Raw genomic sequence first — 12,611 nt, 5'->3', positions numbered from 1 at the left:
TGTGTGTGTGTGTGAGTGTGTGTGTGAGGGGGTGTGTGTGTGTGTGAGTGAGTGAGTGAGTGTGTGAGTGTGTGAGTGAGTGTGTGCGTGTGTGTGATGGACAGGCTGTTATACTAAAGCAGACATATGAACACACGTCTGCCTGAGGCTCATGCAACATGCATGATTTCCATTTGAAACACAAGACAGGTGCTCCGATGGCGTTATACAAATATATTTTTGCATCTTTTAAAGAAAATGTGAGTGATGTTTGCCCGTGCAAAACTCAGCAGCATGATGCAAGGGCATTCTGGGTGATTTATCGCGTCTCTGTGATCTTCTGGTCTGTAGATATGACTTGGGTTCCTCCTTTAATGTGCATCTGTGGGATTTTTTTAACCTGTTTTATGGTTGAAAATGGTGCATCTGATCACTCAAAGTGTCTGTAATAGAAGTAAAACAACATGCTGAAGTTTAATAAAACTTAAAATCTCTAACATCAAGTGTGAGAAATTGACTTAGCAAACACTAATTATTTAACATCTAAGTGTAATCCATTAGTAAAGGTAAGGTAGGCGCTTGGACACTAAAGATAAATCATTAGTGTTGTTCAATAAAGCATGCATTTGCATCTATAAGGCACAGAAACGTGTTTGTTCCACATGAACCAGCGATCTATATGAGATCATGAGGAAGTTCAGAATGACTCAAAACGACTGCTGATATAAACAGATGCTACATTCACATTAAACGGCAGATGTCTGTCCTCGTTGCAAAAAATAAATCAGTTATTATACACTGTAGTCATTATGGAAAAACATCCAATATAATTACTTCTACACTACTGTTCAAAGGTTTGGTTGGTACGATTTTTTTATTATGTTCTTCTGCTCATCAAGGCTGAATTTATTTGATCAAAAATGCAATAAAACAGTGAAATATTATTACAATTTAAAATAAGAGTTTTCCATTTTATTTTTCAGGATTCACAGATGAATAGAAAGTTCAAAAGAACAGCGGAATCGTTTGTAACATTCTAAATGTCTTCACTGTCACTTTTGATCAATTTAATGCATGCTTGATGAATAAAAGTATCAATTTCTAGATAGTGTACAGAGGGCCGAAAAGTATTTGTATACTTCAATCATACTTATAAATTGCATTAGATACAAAATATCAAGGCAAGTGTGATTTCTTGCAAACACTTTACAAGCAAAATGTTTAAAAAACAATAGATCTTGTGTTCAAAATGATTTGTGGTTGTCACAAACCTGTAAAAATCACCAATATACCAAATGATTAAAAGTTCTTGAGCAAAAAGTATGGTAGAAACAAGCAGCATTTGACACACAAATACAGACATCTGATCACATTCATGTATTTAGAAGAGCAATAAATCAAGAGAAAGGCCATTACACCGCACCGATGTCGTGTTTGCTTTCAACTACATCCAAAATGTGTCTCCAGAAAGCCATAGAGCTGTGTCTCGGCTCCAAACAAGCTCCTTGCCAAAGATCACAGAGCTTTGCAGCCCATCTGCGCAGTCTTGTGTCCTGGGACAAGGTCTGGTTTATGGAGCGTTCAGCTTGTGTCCTTTACGAGGAACAGAAAACAGTGTCGTTTCTCTCAGTGAAGACCTGCTGGAGCTTCAGATGCGTTTGGTGTATTTAGAGGCCCAGGGTGACGTTAGCCCACTTTCTTACCCTCCACTAAACACTGGCAGCGGCTCAGAAAGGCCTCAAACGCTTTTAAGGCTCGAGATCATTTGTTGTTGCTTCAGGTCACTGTTAGCAGAGAGACTATAACTGATGATCGCTCAGGTGCGCATGAGAGCAGTTGAACCCCGCTGCGTCCTGAAATAGATTTGGGTCCTACTTTATATTAAGTGGCCTTAACTACTAAGTACTTACATCAAAAAATAAGTACAATGAACTTATTGTGTTCATATTGTATTGCAAAACACTTTTGCTGCTATTGAGGTGGGATGTGGGTAAGGTTAGTGACAGGTTTAAGGGTGGGTCGACAGTGTAATTATAAATGTAATTACAGAAATTAATTACAGATGTAATTACATGCAGGTATTTTTAAAATATAAGTACAATGTAAAAACATGTATGTACACAATAGGTGCATTGTACCAAATTATTAATTTAATTGTAAGTACATAGTAGTTAAGGGCCACTTAATATAAAGTGGGACCTAGATTTGAAATGTATTTCAGTCAGTCATATATTACAGGTCAGAAATCTGGGGTATTTTTTTTAAACTTTTATTCAGCAAGGATGCATTAAATTGGTCAAAAGTGTCAGTAAAGACATTTATAATGTTACAAAAGATTCCTATTTCAAATAAACGCTGCTCTTTTGAACTTTCTATTCATCTGTGAATCCTGAAAAATAAAATGTATCCACAAAAATATTGGGCAGCACAACTGTTTTCAACATTGATGATAATCAGAAATGTTTCTAATAATCAGCATAAACAGGCTTCATTTTCTGCAAAATAGATTTTTTTTTTTTCCAAACACACATAAACTGTTGAAGTGCAAAGGCTTATTGATGAAGTTTTCACTTCACAGTTTAGTTACACTTACAGTAGTTTTTGTTTACTGTTGATTTACAGTGTTTAGTATTCTGGCATGCATGTTTGAGATGCAGATGATTCTGACAGGCAGCCTGCACCTCCTAAATAAATAATAAATCACACTTCATTCCAGGGAATTATCAGTGTCCTGTAACGGCACGGATTCATTCTGCTGCACCTGTGCATGGCTGTAAAACAGCTGTTTTAAATTACAATAATATTTCACAATTTTTACTGTAATTTTGATCAAATAAATGCCGCCTTGGTGAGCAGAAAATACTTCTTTCATAAACATTACCTTACCGACCTCCAAACTCCAAATTGAACAGTAGAGTATATTTCATAAAGCTGTGAAAATATGAGTGAAATTATCAATTAAGCTGTGCTCAACAATTAAGAGCTTTCATTAATCGGGTAGACCAGGGCTAGTTGTCACATTTTTAATTTTATCATTTACTTATTAAAAATAAATTATCATAAATTTTTTTTATTTAACATTTACTGTATTTTTTTATTTATTGTTATTATTTATTTATACAGTGTGTGTGAGTATGTACATAAGTGGCTGTTTATGTATACACATGCACATCTTTTCTACTTATTAATTATCTTATGGAAATTAATGGATGTAATCCCAGGGATTTGTTGGTTTGATTTGAAGAAGAAAAAAAAATCTAGATCTCAAAAATCAGGTTTTGTGTCCCAAACAAGTTTTTTGTAAATTAATTTAAAAAATAAACCCTTTCTGGAGAAAAGTAACAACAACAACAAAGAACTTGACAACTAGCCCCGGCCTTCCCTGTATGTATTTAGCAGATGCTTCCTTACTATTAGTATTATTTATTTTTGATCTGCATTTATGTGGTGTGCTGCTAGCCTAAAAGAACTGTTACTGAATGAACGCCGTCTGGGTGAGAAGTATCTGTGAAATGTTGAGTAAGAACTGAACATTCATTGTTCTTGAAGCTTTCGTGCCGTCTGCACCATGCACCTGAGCATTAACATCAGATGCTAAAAGCACGTGGCTGACATCTGAGCTGGGAAAGGTCACACGGAGACGCCATTTCCACTCCTGAGAAACCTGAAATACTGTCTCTCCCTCCGAACAGAAGCTTTAATGAGAGCAGACAGCTGAAAGCTCTTCGGCTGTGCAGTCGGGACACACTGTCAGTCCATCTCACCTCCTAATCGCAGTGAAATCAGCCATGAAGGAGAGAGAGATGCTTCAGTTGATGCTTTAAAGACGTCGCTCATGATGCAACTGTTGCCACTGGAAAGATATCAGAGGAATTGCAGACATATTACCACCCAAACAATCCTGTAATGTGTTACTTAATAAAGAGAGCTGGCTTTGGTTTTCAGCTCATGCTCTGTTATATTTCTCTTACAGTTGGTGTACACGAGAATTCACAGTCAAATTCAGGTCAGATTTGTTGATCTGTAGATTTAATGCAAGCCCACCATCATTCACAAGGAGTCACAGCATCCTCTAGTGCTCGTCTCTGATCGACTCTCTTGCTCTGTGCAACAGTGAATTTTACACACATTAATAGTATTACAGTTATGCAACAGATGCATTATACACATACAAAGGAAAGAATTGTTAATAAAGTATCTGGCTTGATGTGTCCTGTACTGTTTTCTGTTTCTTATTTCTAAATTATTCCATAAATTAATCAAAGGCTATTTACTTGGCAGCCTCAGAATATTACCAATTAAAATAATAATTAAAATAAAGAAAATCATAATTTAACAATATCTTCCTTGCAATACAATATATATATATATATATTGATAATACTTACTGATTATATAAGAATATATAAAATAGTATTGAATAATATTCATTATTAATTAACTATAAAATAATTATTTAATTACATTACTATTATTAAATATTATGTCATATTTAATCAATAATATGAAGTAAAATATATGTATCTTTAATATGTGTGAATCAACATTATACTATATATAAAACTTGAAAATGTGCTTGTGCTAATGTATCTTTAGTGTGTGTGTGTGTGAGAGAGTGAGTGTGTGTGTGTGTGTGTGTGTGTGTGTGAGAGAGTGTCTCTGGTGACGTGTGTGTGTTTGTGTGTGTGTGTGTGTGTGAGAGAGAGAGTGTGTCTCTGGTGATGTGTGTGTTTGTGAGAGAGAGAGTGTGTCTCTGGTGATGTGTGTGTGTGTGAGTCTCTGGTGATGTGTGTGTGTGTGTGTGAGAGAGAGAGAGAGTGTGTCTCTGGTGATGTGTGGGTGTGTGCGCGTGTGTGTGAGAGTGTGCGTGTGTGTGTGAGAGAGAGAGAGTGTGTCTCTGGTGATGTGTGTGTGTGTGTGTGTGAGAGAGAGAGAGAGTGTGTCTCTGGTGATGTGTGTGTGTGTGTGTGTCCTACACATGCTCCAGCGCTCTCACACCGCCGTCCTCTCCGCCTGCTCCTCCTCGGGTCTCCTGCTCACATCTATGCAGGTAAGCCGCGCTGTTACCGGGGTCAAAAGTGAAGTCCAGTGGCTGGATGAGCTGTTTGTGCTTCTGATGTGTGTGTGACGGACTCTGTGGATATTTAAGGACCGTTATTATTCGAACACTCAAGAAATAGCATGAAGTAAAAATGCTCTGGAAATAGCATAAAGTAAAAAGTCATTTGCAGTGTTTTTTGACATAAAATGACTGACTGTAATGTTCCTGCACTGTTTGACTAATGAATGTAAATGACTTTTCCATCTGTTTGTGATTACTGGATTTGTAAAAATGATTCTAGAGATACATAGCTCCCACAAGACCGATTTCTATCTGATTAAATATTTTAGAGTACAGCATAATAATAAAAATTAAAAAAAGGCCTGTGAATCAAAATTTTGACATTTAAATCTTTTGTTTTAAAATGTGATTTACAGGTCTGGAAAATATTTTACAATTATGCACTACTCTAAAATATTTCATCTGAATATTTTCACAGTATTGAAATGTAAATATTTTAAAACAAAATATTTAAATTTTAAAATTATAATTTACAGGTCTTGAAAAAAAAAACAAAAAAAACAATGCTGTGCTCTAAAATATTTACCATAGATATTTTTGCATAATGCATGAAGCTTAAACACTGTTGCATTTGATCATTTGGGTTTAAAACTTTGCAAAACAATTACAAGACAAAATGTAAATTGCAATGCAACAGTGTGTTTCCTTCATGGGTGTCTGTGTTTTATTATCTGAGGTGTTTAATGTGATATTAACTGCGGTGTGACTGTGCTGAAGCTCTGAAAGGATCAAGTATTTTTAACTTTGGGCCTCTAGCTTTCAAAATTCACCTTGTTTCTCAGGTGAGCTATGGACGAAAGCACCTTTGAGACATTTGAGGAAGAGCTTGGCAAACCACTGCAAGAAGTTCCTCCACAGAAACCTATCAGACAAGCGCGAACAGGAGGCAGAGCAGGTACAAATGAGCATGTTTCTACACTGTATTTCTGTTTCTAACATAAATATAAAAGCCTCAGGAGTCAAGATGTCTTGGAAACAAAGCATTCTTTCTAAATTAAGATCAGGCTGAAAGCATCCACACTATTTGTGGTGTTAAAGTGAACACTGAGTCTAATAATACATCACAATAACCTTGACAGACACGAGCAACATGACACCGAACACATGAACGGACAACAGCTCTCTCTACAGCCACATGATTATAAAGTGACTTGCAGTTTTTACTTTCAAAACATTATTTGAACAATCTTACTGTAAAAGTGCATGCAATTTCTTGTTGCATATAGGTTTTTACTGTAAATTATAAGGCAATTCATTCTTACATTTTTTATAGCATTGCACTGTACAATAAAATCACATGCATTGTTTGTTAAATCTAATGTTATTTTTCACTGCTTAAAGATAATCGATTAAGAGGTTAACTTGCATTTTTTATTAACTAAAAATGACAGATTTTTGCCATTTTTAGAAGTTTTTTTTTTTTAAATATATGTCTATATGTATTTTTATTTTGTATTTTGATTTTAGTTATTTCAGTACATCAAGTTAAACTAAATTAAAGTGAAAAATGTTGCCTTGGCAACTATATATATATATTTTTTTATTTCAGTTAGCATTTACTTTATTTCAAGTAACGAAAATGTTTTTTTAATGCTTTTAATTTTGGTTTCAACAATAATAACCCTGTGAGACACAAGTAAATAAATAAACTATATATAAAAAAAAAACACATAAAACAAACAAAAATTATAATTATTATTTTTGATAAATCTAAAACTAAATCTGATCCCACTTCATTAAAAATCCAACTAAAATAATCGAATTAAATGTAAGGAAAGTTCTCTAAAGTTATAGATCATTACTAACATGATCAAAAATTATAACTTTAACAATATTACTGCAGAAATGCATGCAATTTCCCCAAAGTAAATGGGTTTTTACAGTTAATCATAAAGCAAATCATTTTTATACTATTGCATTGTACAACATCACTGCATTTTTATTGATTAAACTTAACAGATTATCAGGTTAACTAGCATTTTTATTCATTAAAATGCCTGAGAACGTATTGTTTCCTCAGTGAGCTGTTTGTGATGTGCGTCTGATGTGTTGCTGTTGTTGTTTTTAGAGATGTACGCTCAGAGGAGGGTGCGAGAGGTGAGTCTGAAATCACATGACAGCTGGAGATCACGCCGCCACATTCACGGCCTGCAAACCATCTGAACATGACCTCGAACACACACATTTACCAATGCATTAATAAACCTTCTGTGTCCTGCAGGAAGCTCCAATCGTCCAGCAGGTCCCGAAGATGATTCCACGGGAACATCCGGTCTCCAGCGCCAGTATGTCGCTCGGATCACCTGCGAAACACAAACTCATGCTCATCCGCACTCTTTCAATCTATTCTTGACCTCTCTTTGTTGTTTAATTTTAGACCATCAGTATTCACTTGGGTCAAACAAATGCAAGATAACTCGTGACCAAAAACAACCTGTAAAAATAAGAAGTAAATGTACTTCCCAACAGTAAGTGTGTGTACTAAACCACATCAGACCAGACCCGTCAGACCAGTAATTATCTTAGGCTGGTTTCATTAGCAAAGATGTTAGTGGTGTTATGACGTAACTCAAATCATAATAGCTTCTTCATCCTGAATCAATTTAATTTAATTGAATTTCCATCTGAAGCCCTATCCTAAAATTTAACAGACAGCTATATGTTTTTTTTACGCAAAAAGATCAAATTTAAACAGCGAAAAAAATAACATTATAAACATGTAAAATATTATTTGGAAAATATTTAGTTTCTAACATTATCATTTTTTTATATTAGCTATAGTACTGTAAGATGCATTAAATCAAAAAAAAATTTTATTTAGCTAAATATATGTTATTTATAAAAATTTTAATTGAACTTTTTAGTAAGTCTGATAATTAACGGAAATGAAGATCAGTGTTTGTAATAAAAAGGCATGGGGATGGTACAAAATAAATAAATAAATAAAAAATAATAATAATGAAAGAAAGAAATTGCGATGGGAGGAAAAACTTCATTCCTGTTCGTTTGTGAGAGAACGCAAAAAGCATTGAAAACGACTTTTCCTCCCATCTAATTTTTTTCACTTGCAAACATTTTTGTAATTGAAATAATATGATGTGGGAGGAACAACTATATTTCCAGTGATTTTGCGAGGGCACGCAACGATTCTCGGTACCACGATAATTTTGCAAGAGAACACAAATGTTTTACGAGAGAAAGCAAAGTTTCTCATTGGGACGTAATAGTTTTGCAATAGAACGCAAAAGTTTTGAAAGTGAATAAAAATTCTCGTCAGAACGTTTTGAAAGTGATTGAAAAAATTCTTGTAATAGTTTTACGAGCGAACGCTTTGTAAAGTTTTGAAAGTGAATAAAATGGTTCTGGTCGGAACGCAATCGTTTTACGAGAGAATGCAAAAGTTTTGAAAGCGAATTAAAAAATTCTCGTCAGAACGTTTTGAAAGTGAACGAAAAAATTATTGTAATAGTTTTACGAGCGAACGCTTTGTAAAGTTTTGAAAGTAAATAAAAAGGTTCTGGTCGGAACGCAATCGTTTTACTAGAGAACGCAAAAGTTTTGAAAGTGAATGAAAAATTTATTGTAATAGTTTTGCGAGCGAACGCTTCGTAAAGTTTTTAAAGTTAATGAAAAGGTTCTGGTCGGAACGCAATCGTTTTACTAGAGAACGCAAAAGTTTTGAAAGTGAATGAAAAATTTATTGTAATAGTTTTGCGAGCGAACGCTTCATAAAGTTTTTAAAGTTAATGAAAAGGTTTTGGTCGGAACGCAATCGTTTTACGAGAGAACGCAAAAGTTTTGAAAGTGAACGAAAAATTTATTGTAATAGTTTTGCGAGCGAACGCTTCGTAAAGTTTTTAAAGTTAATGAAAAGGTTCTGGTCGGAACGCAATCGTTTTACGAGACAACGCAAAAGTTTTGAAAGTGAACAAAAAATGTATTGTAATAGTTTTGCGAGCGAACGCTTCGTAAAGTTTTTAAAGTTAATGAAAAGGTTCTGGTCGGAACACAATCGTGTTACTAGAGAACGCAAAAGTTTTGAAAGTGAACGAAAAATTTATTGTAATAGTTTTGCGAGCGAACGCTTCGTAAAGTTTTTAAAGTTAATGAAAAGGTTCTGGTCGGAACACAATCGTGTTACTAGAGAACGCAAAAGTTTTGAAAGTGAACGAAAAATTTATTGTAATAGTTTTGCGAGCGAACGCTTCGTAAAGTTTTTAAAGTTAATGAAAAGGTTCTGGTCGGAACACAATCGTGTTACTAGAGAACGCAAAAGTTTTGAAAGTGAACGAAAAATTTATTGTAATAGTTTTGCGAGCGAACGCTTCGTAAAGTTTTTAAAGTTAATGAAAAGGTTCTGGTCGGAACACAATCGTGTTACTAGAGAACGCAAAAGTTTTGAAAGTGAACGAAAAGTTTATTGTAATAGTTTTGCGATCGAACGCTTCGTACAGTTTTTAAAGTTACTGAAAAGGTTCTGGTCGGAGCGCAATCGTTTTACTAGAGAACGCAAACGTTTTGAAAGCAAATTTAAAAATTCTCGTCAGAACGTTTTGAAAGTGAACGAAAAATGTCTTATAATAGTTTTGTGAGGAACGCTTCGTAATGTTTTTAAAGTGAATAAAATGGTTCTGGTTGTAACGCAATCGTTTTACGCAGAACGCAAACGTTTTGAAAGTGAATGAAAAAATTCTTGTAATAGTTTTGCGAGCGAACGCAAACGCATCTAGATATCATTTTTCTTTCCATCTCATATTTGTTTTCCATCACCATGTCTAAACCTACATTTAGATTAAAACGTGTTACAGCTGAATGACCCACATGTGTTTTGTCGTCTGTCCAGCAGCGTCGTTACGCAAAGCACTGTCCATCCAGAATCTGACGCAGATCGAGACGCCGTGGGAGGGCGTGACGCTGAACAGGTGTCTGATCGCAGCCATAACCATCCTGCTGCTGAGCTCCGGTTTACAAAGAATACACGGCAAGTGTGTTTATGCCAAATACAGGCCCAAACACTCATAACATCTAAAAACACCAAACTCTAAAATGACTGACAGATGTTTTCTCCTCACGCAGAGGCCGTCAGAGGCCGTAAGGAGGTCAGTGAAGAGCTCATAGCACTAAACGACAGACACGCTCTGATTAAAAGGGGGAAAATAACACCGCATGAAGTAAGGACAAAAACAAACACAAGGCCTATAAAGCTAAATATATCGCTTTGGCTAATAAAGTGTTGTTTTTCTTTGTAAAGACACACTCGACTGACGTTTTTGACCGTTGCATTCGTGCCTTGCGCATGAAAGTGCTTAATTCTGATTGGTCAACCGGGTAACTGAAACTGGCGCTACTTTCATGTGTCTCGTATCACTCCGCCGACTCGCAATTTTCTTTTCTTTTACACAATTAGCACCACCGTGCGTCTCAGTAATTTAACCCCTTAACTGTCACCTCCCCATTTTTTAAAAATAGTCATGAAAGTGCACTATCCAAACTTAAGTTGTTGTAATTTATTAACACTTTGGACTCTTTTTAAAGAAGAAAATCAGCAGATTATAGCAAAAATTGAATTTTTTCAAAACATTAAAGTATCAAAAAGTTTAAATGTACTGTAAATAAAATGCACTATATTAATTTTATTTTATTTTATTTATTATAAATATTTAACATAACAGGTTTTACTCTAAAACTGGTATAAAATTAAAGCTTTATGTCTAAATAAGTTATGTTCCAAATTTGAAGTTGATATGAAAAAAATTGACATTCAAACTCCATAAAAAATATTTTAATGCATTTTTTCTGTGACAAATGTCTAGATTTCTGTCAATATTACTTCTATCTCAAAATAACCAAATATGGAATTCTGAGACTCAGACCTTTCCAATGACATGTTTTTCGTCAAGATTCTAAAAAGTTTTAATGCATTTTGTAATATGACACTTGACACCGCCCACTAAGGGGGAGGAGACCGCCAAAAGATTTTAAAGTACCATTTCTATGGTAACGCAATGTCCGATTTCAAAATAGTTTTCACAGGATGAATCTTGGGCTTCTACGCTTTCAAATGATATATACTTTATGATTATTACTAAAAGATTTGATAGAGAAAAAGGACAAGGAAAAAAAAGAGCGCCAAGCGTCTCACAGCTGCGACGGTGACAGTTAAGGGGTTAATAACGTGGCGAAAATTAACTCAGAATACTTGGTATTAATATTGTTTTTAATATTGTACATTGTGATGGACTATTTTTCTTAGCGGCGGAAGCTTCACGATAATGTACAGATAAAATTATTATTTTTAAATCCATTCAAATCAATATTTCATGTTAATATGAGCAACATTGTAATAAGAAGAATAATGCACAGTTAGCCTATCATTAAAAATGATTATCCACAGGGACACTATGGAAATAGTTAGGCACGAAAAACATGTTATTGCACATATCTGTATGTAAAAATAATAATCATTCTCATCTGAATTAATACTCTTAGCTGGACACTTCCTTATGGGACACATTGTTCTGGTGGATTGATGATGATGATGATGAAGGAAAATCCAAGAGAGCGAGTCGCAGGAGAGTTTCCAGGGGCCTCAGACACCGGGCCCTTCCAGACCTCAGGCTCCTGAAGAAAAGAGAGACAAAATTCACTGAGCGCAGAAGAAGAGGACGACGAGAAGTAGATGAGACTAAAGAGAGACTGACAAAAGAGAAAGAGATGAAAGTCAAGAAGAAAGTCAAGGAAGTGAAAGAAGAAGAGGAGGACATAGAGATGAAGAAACCAAAGAAACCAGCGAAAGAGAGCAAGCAAAAACCTATGAAGAAAGAGAGAATCTGTGATGCACAGATAATGAGTGCATAAAGAAAACAGGGATTGCATATGCTCTTAATTGTCTTGAAAAAAATCTTAATGATCCTACAGGGATTCGATTTCTTTAGCAAAATTTGTTTTCTTTTGATTATAGGGTGAAATATGTTCTTGAAAGGTTTGCAATATCCCGATGCACTTCTCCCTATGATAAAAAGGTATTATTTGGTGCTTTTTTGTTTTGTAAAATCTGTATGCTTTTGAGACTTTATGGTCATTGAAGTCATAAACCCCTTGAGATTTTTACAGGACTTTTTGCAATTATGACTGCAAGCTCAACTCACAAACCTCATATTCTGCTAGAGGATATTAAGAAATCATTGATTACTGTCAGGTGAGATCAAGAGGTTACAATAACAATAATTAGTTTATTAGTACTTCAGTGCCGGTTTCTTTTTAAGATGGTTAAAGTAATATTTAAGACAAAGCTGTAAAAGTAATGCAATGCAAAAATAATTTTTTTTTTAAACGTATGTAAATAGTGTTTTCTTGAGTTCTTTTTAAAGTTGCTTAAAGGAATAGTTCAGCCAAAAATGAAAATTTGCTGAAAATATGCTCACCCTCAGGACATCCGAGATTAGGATGAGTTTGTTTCTTCATCAGGTTTGGAGAAATGTAGCATTGCATCAGTGTCTCAGCAATGGAT

The 12,611-nt window shown here is 34.8% G+C and overlaps 1 protein-coding gene across 2 annotated transcripts; it reads left to right on the top strand.

Annotated features, from left to right (window-relative positions):
- Positions 1-4,960: 4,960 nt before the first annotated feature.
- Positions 4,961-12,348, top strand: LOC107671801 (uncharacterized). 2 transcript variants are annotated; one of them, XM_016464772.1, is made up of 7 exons: positions 4,961-5,029; positions 5,884-5,996; positions 7,170-7,198; positions 7,323-7,386; positions 9,948-10,082; positions 10,178-10,272; positions 11,591-12,348. In XM_016464772.1, the coding sequence occupies exons 2-7, from the start codon at positions 5,891-5,893 to the stop codon at positions 11,957-11,959; spliced, it is 798 nt and encodes a 265-aa protein (XP_016320258.1). In that variant the 5' UTR covers positions 4,961-5,029; positions 5,884-5,890; the 3' UTR covers positions 11,960-12,348. The 2 variants fall into 2 exon arrangements, with proteins under 2 accessions (XP_016320258.1, XP_016320257.1); XM_016464771.1 differs by having other exon boundaries at positions 9,945-10,082.
- The last annotated feature ends 263 nt before the right edge of the window (positions 12,349-12,611 follow it).

This window comes from Sinocyclocheilus anshuiensis, unplaced genomic scaffold (genome assembly GCF_001515605.1).
Source record: "Sinocyclocheilus anshuiensis isolate Anshui unplaced genomic scaffold, SAMN03320099.WGS_v1.1 scaffold1491, whole genome shotgun sequence".
NCBI classification, from domain to species: Eukaryota; Metazoa; Chordata; class Actinopteri; order Cypriniformes; family Cyprinidae; genus Sinocyclocheilus; species Sinocyclocheilus anshuiensis.
Note: the sequence above shows the minus strand (reverse complement) of the source record. Positions and strands in the feature narration are given on the sequence as shown.